General features: G+C 47.9%; 1 protein-coding gene across 2 annotated transcripts; it reads left to right on the top strand.

The window, feature by feature from the left end:
- Window positions 1-2,114: 2,114 nt before the first annotated feature.
- LOC104910899 (T-cell surface glycoprotein CD8 alpha chain-like) lies at window positions 2,115-5,288 on the top strand. 2 transcript variants are annotated; one of them, XM_010710598.3, is made up of 5 exons: window positions 2,140-2,310; window positions 2,778-3,149; window positions 3,760-3,855; window positions 4,013-4,129; window positions 4,949-5,288. In XM_010710598.3, the coding sequence occupies exons 1-5, from the start codon at window positions 2,265-2,267 to the stop codon at window positions 4,963-4,965; spliced, it is 648 nt and encodes a 215-aa protein (XP_010708900.1). In that variant the 5' UTR covers window positions 2,140-2,264; the 3' UTR covers window positions 4,966-5,288. The 2 variants fall into 2 exon arrangements, with proteins under 2 accessions (XP_031409096.1, XP_010708900.1); XM_031553236.1 differs by lacking the exons at window positions 4,013-4,129; window positions 4,949-5,288 and having other exon boundaries at window positions 2,115-2,310; window positions 2,778-3,849.
- The last annotated feature ends 1,354 nt before the right edge of the window (window positions 5,289-6,642 follow it).

Raw genomic sequence — 6,642 nt, 5'->3', positions numbered from 1 at the left:
CATAAACTCAGCATACCACAGGACATAGGGCAGTCTTGACTGATGTCATACCACAGAGCTCCTGCCTTGCACACAGCAGCTTCTGCAGAGAAACTAAGAAAGAGATGCAGAGAAAAGCTGAGCTGAAGAACTCAGCTACATCTCAGCAATGCATGGACTCTGGGATAAGGTGCAGATGGATAGATGCTGGAAACCATTCCCAAGTATACTTTTACCTGTAAATTGAATAAAATAAAATACAATGAAATACAATCCCCCTAAGAAAAACAATATGTTGTCCATAGCAATGGCCCCAGTCATGTCCAAGTTTTCTGCAGATCTGGATGTGAAGTGAGTGGGAAACATCAGCCTGGGGTGGTTCACCCAATTTCAAGAAGGATCATTGCCAGTCTGAATCTCAACTGAAGACATTGCAGCAAAATCCCAGAGGCACTATTAAAAACAACGCTATCATGATAAACAAGCCCAAGTTCTGGATCACAAATGAAGTGCTGCAGAAATTTTTCTCACTCCATTTCATATGAGAGGCTGAACACGGACTCTTCGCAGATGGACGTGGGAGTGATGTGAGTGCAGCACGATACGCAGCAGGAACCTGTTCAGACAGGTGTTGCCAGAGGGGATGGGAAAGGGGAAAGAGGGGGCATGTAGCAGTTGTTAGTGGGGAATCATCTGTCAAAGAAGCTGGGAATTGGCTCAGCTCTCATACCCCAACCTCCCTCTCACTTCTCAAGTATTCCTCATTAAACGCATCTAATTCTCAACGCTCTCAGTGTGCTCTTTGGATTCATTCACAGTTCTCATAGGGCCAGAAGGACTGAACATGCTACAATCAACAGCACTTAGGTTTAAAATAAAAGAAATTCACTCAGAAATATATTGAAATATACATGTCTTTCTGTGCAGGGAACCATGGTGGGAAATCTCTCCCAACTTTTCCAACTGAATTCCCCTCTGCAAAGAGCGAGATCATTCATCTCAAACTCACGGCCTCCTGAGCCCAGTCCAAAACCTGTCAGACTCTCCCATCCCTCCAGCATTTTATATACGCTCTCCACAGATATACATCATTGATTAATTGTTTTACGTAAATAAATGAAATACAAATCAATTTCAGCACAGCCTTTACTAGTAATAAACTGTGATGCCTCAGTTATTAAGGGCAGGAAGAATCTCCAAACCTGAGAGCTCATCTCTCTTTTCCAGCTCTCTCAGTTGCACTATCAGTGCTGCTGATGGTCACTGCTCGGCAAGTGAGGAGTCAGCACTTTGGATAAGTGGATCTGAAACATTACAGTTGACTCTTGGCTGACCTTAGTTACCACATTCCAGAAGGCTTCACAGCGGCTTTCCTTACTCAGCCAAATGCTTTGAGGCCCAACGAAATGAGCCCAGGCATAACTAGAAAATTTTGGCCCAATTTCTCACCAAACAGCACTTTCATCTGACAGCAGGGCCAGGATTCTGGCATCCAGGAACAGGGGGCATATTTGCAAAACAGTAACACAACAACACATCACAAATAACTGTACAGCCAGGAAATAACAACAGACGACACAAATAACACCAGCCCAAGGAAACTGTTAGTATGTGTGTGCAAAGCTGCAGGAAGCCCAGCACTCACCAATGTGTGAGTGGTCACCTACAGGCAGCAGCAAGGGCCCTCAGCGTTGAGGTATATAAGGGTTTTTTTTGACAGGGCGGAAGTCCCTGTTGTTGTAGAACAAAAACACAAGAATTTAAATTAAAAAAAAGAAGTCTGCATGACTCTGGAACATGGGGCTGTAGTGATGGCTACCACATCACAGACCTCTTGCCCTGCACACAGAGGCTTGTGCACAGAAATTATAAAGAAGAAATGTGGAGAACAGCTGGGCTGAAGCACTCAGCTACACGTCAGCAATGCATGGACCCTGCCAGTGAGACGGAGTTATTCTAGAAATCAGCAAATGTGGACATGATGAGAGTGCCTCAGATGCTTGAGAGACAGCAGTTTGTAGTACCTGATTTGATTTCAAGCACAAACATTGTCAAGGTCTGAATCTCAACTGAAGACATTGCAGCAAAATCCCTGAGGCACCTTAAAAACAACTTAGCCCTATTTCTGGAGCACAACTGAAGTGCTGCAGAAATCATTCTTTTCTGAATGCCACCTCTGCACAGAAGAGGGTCCTGATGACATCACATCCTCTCCTATAAATTACGCTGCCTCCAAAGTTCACTGAGAAACATCACCCGCGCTCCGCTGCACCGCCCCGAGGACGATGGCCGGGTCTCCTGCACTGCTCCTCCTGCTCAGCCTGGGGCTCTGTGAGTATGGAAGAGGGAAGGATGCAATTCTGGGCTGCTCGGTGACTGAGCAGGGAAGCGGGAGTGGTGGTATTGCAGCATGATACGCAGCAGGAACAGAGCCTGTTCAGACAGGTGTTGCTGGTGGGGATGGGGAAAGGGGAAAGAGGGGGCATGTAGCAGTTGTTAGTGGGGAATCATCTGTCAAAGAAGCTGGGAATTGGCAGCAGCCCCGAGAAGGCAGCTGAAGGGCTGCTCTGAAGGGCAGCATCCATCTCGAGAGCCCGGCGCTCTCAACGCTGAGTTCCCATGGACTCCAGCACAGCACCCAAGCGTGTTGGACGCCGAGGCCCTCCCTCCGCATTCACCCTCACAGCCCAGCTGCCTGCCTGCTACGCACCGCACTGGAGAGGAAGAGCCCTGCCCAAAGGCCCCAGGAGCTCTTCCTGAGCAGCACCTGAGGAGACATAGCTGACTTCTGCCCACAGGCTGCACTGGTGCCCAGGGACAGAGGATGGAGGCCAGATTCCTCAACAGGAATATGAAGCACCCTCAAGAGGGACAGCGACTGGAGCTGGAGTGCCTGCATTACGAAAGAAACAGATACCCCTTATTCCTCTTCTGGATCCGCCTGGATAAGGATGGGAGGCTTCACTTCATTGTCTCCTGCTACCAATCGTACTTTGCTACCTACTATTGGGGTGACAAAAAATCTACGCAGTTTGATGCATCACTGAGAGACAACACCTTCAGACTGGTGGTGAAGTCCTTCAGGGCACAGGACCAGGGGATCTATTTCTGCATGAACTATATCAACTCGGTGCTGCACTTCAGCTCTGGACAACCCGCCTTCTTCCCAGGTCAGCAACAGCTTCATCCACCTCGCTTACACCCACCACCCCTGCCCATGCCTTCTCAATCTGGCCCATCACCCACACTCCCCACATCCCTGCTTCTTTGCCCAAGCCGTTTCATCACACAGCCACTGCTCCTCCTCTTAGAGGCTCCCTGCCCACCAGCTCCGCTCGCAGTACTGGCTCTGCCCATACACACAGGTGGTCGCAAAGCCCAGCAGCATCTCCCCATCCCATCAGTGCCTTAGAGGGATGAGAGTTACAATGTCCACAGCTGCCACATCCTTCCTCACCTCACAATAATCCAGATTGTCCTAAGAAATTCTGAATGCTGAAAACATCTCAAAAAGTGACTCACAGGTTAGGTGTAGGTTGCACTGTGGAAAGAAAAGGTTCCCAGGTCTCTCAAAGAACTATTCTGAATAAGAAGGATCTCTGCATGTGCTGCTCAGGAAGTACGAACCGTCAGATTTCTATTTCCATGGTTGGGCAGTGTTTCACTGTATCACTTCAAAATGGGATCTATGAAGTTCCACCCGAGTTGGCCTTTTCCTGGCAGTGGTGGCAGAAGGTGGTTTTATTCTATTTTGCTGTATTCATTCATTTCTTCTTCCAGTCACAACAACAACAGCAGCACCCACCACACCCACTGCCACCACCCAAAGCAGCCAGGTCACTACAGAGGATATCTCCCAGCACAGCCCGGATACAGGTAACCCAGCAATGGGGAGGCAAAGGCTCTGCCAGCAGTGCTGCTTTGGTCTTAAGAGGCCCAATTAAAGTCTGTGCTGGCTACAGGCATTTCAAGATGCAAGCAGATGTCTGCAGCTGGGCCTTTCCTCTTTTCTCTCTCTCTTTTCTTGCTGCAGGAATAAACAACAAGAATACACCACACTTCTGCCATGAAATAGTCATGTGGGTAAACCTGCTATGCGCCTGCCTCCTGCTCCTCACTGCCATAACCATCACCATCATGCACTGCCAAAGTAAGTCACATCCTGATACCCTGCAGAGATTCCTGGAGCCTCACACCACAGAGCACAGCCCACTCCTCCAGGGGAATGGGCTCTCTGCCCACGTAGCCATTGCGTATCCAGGACACAGGGAATGCAGAAAGATGCTCTTAAAATTCCTATCCAGATTTTCCCCATCTCCAAGTTTATTACCAGAAGTATTTATCACATTCTATGCTACCAGCAAAAAGAATATAAGCAGTGAAAACTTATTCTAACAAACTGCATTGGCTAAAATAGGTATCTGTGTGGGAAGTATCAGAACAAAAACATTACTCAACCATTGATTTCTGCCATTTCGTGCTGATTCGAATTACCAGCGCAAATCCACTCGTTGCAGTAATTTCTGCAGCATGCAGAATAAACCCTCAAAGACACCTTGTTACGAGACCTACATTTTCTGTTAAAATTAACGGCTCGATGGTGTAATGTGCTAAAAAGAACCTTCAGAAATAAAAGAGATGACACAAAGGGGAAGAGAATCATTCAGAGGGATTCACACTGAAAGGCTCTAAGTCAGACTGAGCCACCAGAGCAGACACAGGGCCTTCCAGAGAGTCTGCCTAAAAGCACAAGTAGGTGTGTTTAGTCTGAACCATCCTAATATGGCATCCACCATCTCAAATGAAAGATTGTGATTTGAGTATAAATTCAGAAAGCTTCATTGATACTTTGGATTCCTCCTTGCTAAAGTGGTCAGGTGTTCCCATGCTAAGAGCAGGAAGCATCAGCAGTGCTGAAATAAACACAGCCACGCGTCACACGCGCTCACCACAAGCCGATCACTTGCAGGACCAAGCTCAGCGTAAGCAAGCAGTGCTGCGTCGCTGCTCAGCAGAAGGCACACAGGCGTCCTCCTCAAGCACCGCACGGATCCCAGCAGCAACACACACAGCTGCCCTGATGCAGCGCGGGCATTTGGCTGCTCCTGCTGTGCTGCCCACCAGCACTGCACACCTCCCGCGCCCTGACCTGTGCTCCTGCCCCACACTGCTGGCACACACCCAGACCGCGGGGACACTGCTGACCCTAAGAAGCCGGGCAGCTCCGTGCCGCTGGGGAAAAGGCACCGCTGTGCTGGACAGCTGAGCCTTCCATGAGATGACCAATAAACCAGTCCTTTCAATACTCAGTTCTAATGCCCCATTCTGTCAATTCCAAATTCTTCCCTACAAGCAAGATGTAACTTTCACCTCTTTCACTGTGTAGTTTAGTTGAATTCATTATTGACATAGGTGGCAGAGAGACTCATAACGTAACATGCTATCCCACTAATGTTACAAAAACAGAATTCCACAATTAGCTTCCTCTCCAAACGATATAGGAAGAGCAGAATGTCTGACTCGGGTCCGTGGTAGAAATTCTCTCCAAGCTTGTGCAACAGAAATCCCCTCAGTAGGCATAGAGAAAATTAATCCATGCTGCTGATCTATATTGCCTTCACAGGTGAAGGTTTTGAAGTAGATCTTCACCTGCAGGTCCTGCTACTGTCACAAGTTTTCCACAAAAGAGTAATTGCCACTGGCACAGTCTAAGCTGTTCTTACTTACTACAGTTGAAAGGAGAAACTGCTTTGTGCTACGGCATAAAGAAACGTAGGACTCGGGAAAGGAAGATCCCTGCCCCACGTAATCTGTTTCTTTGGAGACATGTGATGAAGGCTCAGGAGCACAGTGGCTTCATCTGATCACACACAGATGTCTCCAGTAGAGCTAAACTTGCCTGGGTCCCTCTCTGGGCAATGAAGCATGTCCCTGCTGGAAGGGATGCATGACAGCCCCTTACTGCTCTCTCTCTCCACTGACAACATGCTTACATCTTGCCTTAAAGACATATATTCATTAAGAATAGAACACATCAGAAGAGGCAGGGGCGGGATGTTTCTTTGGTGTAGGAGGGACTCAGATCACTGCGTTAGTTACACAAAAACAAGGCCACATAGCCCACCAGTTTTATCATTCTCTTTGCTTATATTTTTAACATTTTAATAAAAGCGCTGAAAATCAAATTGATTTCTTATTTACATGTTAAGGATAGAGTCTGTTTAGAAAGGACTGTTCTGAAAGTAACAGCTTTCACTGTTTTATTCGGCTGGTCCATATGTTCAGAGGCAGATGTTGGTGGCATGGCAGTAGAAGCAGAACCTTCCCTCCAGTTTTCCATCACGTTTTGTTGCCACGCGTCAGACAGCAGCAGAGGGGCAGTCGGACAAAACACATCCAACACAGAAATGAGCACTGAAGTCATCCGTGCAGAACAAATGGCACCCACTGACATTCACTGATGCTTTTTGGATGTTTCTGGAGACCAAATGTTGGGTGTGAGCACAGTGAGGCTCCGAGAGGAGCATTTCCGCAGCGGCAACAGCGACTGCGGTCACCAGTGCTGGTGCCTAACACTGCTCCCCATCACTCAATGCTGCCCAGGCAAGACAGATTGTTGCACACCCATGGAGTCATAGAAAAACTCCTCATCAGAGAAAAAAA

Source organism: Meleagris gallopavo, chromosome 4, assembly GCF_000146605.3.
Source record: "Meleagris gallopavo isolate NT-WF06-2002-E0010 breed Aviagen turkey brand Nicholas breeding stock chromosome 4, Turkey_5.1, whole genome shotgun sequence".
Taxonomy (NCBI): Eukaryota; Metazoa; Chordata; class Aves; order Galliformes; family Phasianidae; genus Meleagris; species Meleagris gallopavo.
Note: the sequence above shows the minus strand (reverse complement) of the source record. Positions and strands in the feature narration are given on the sequence as shown.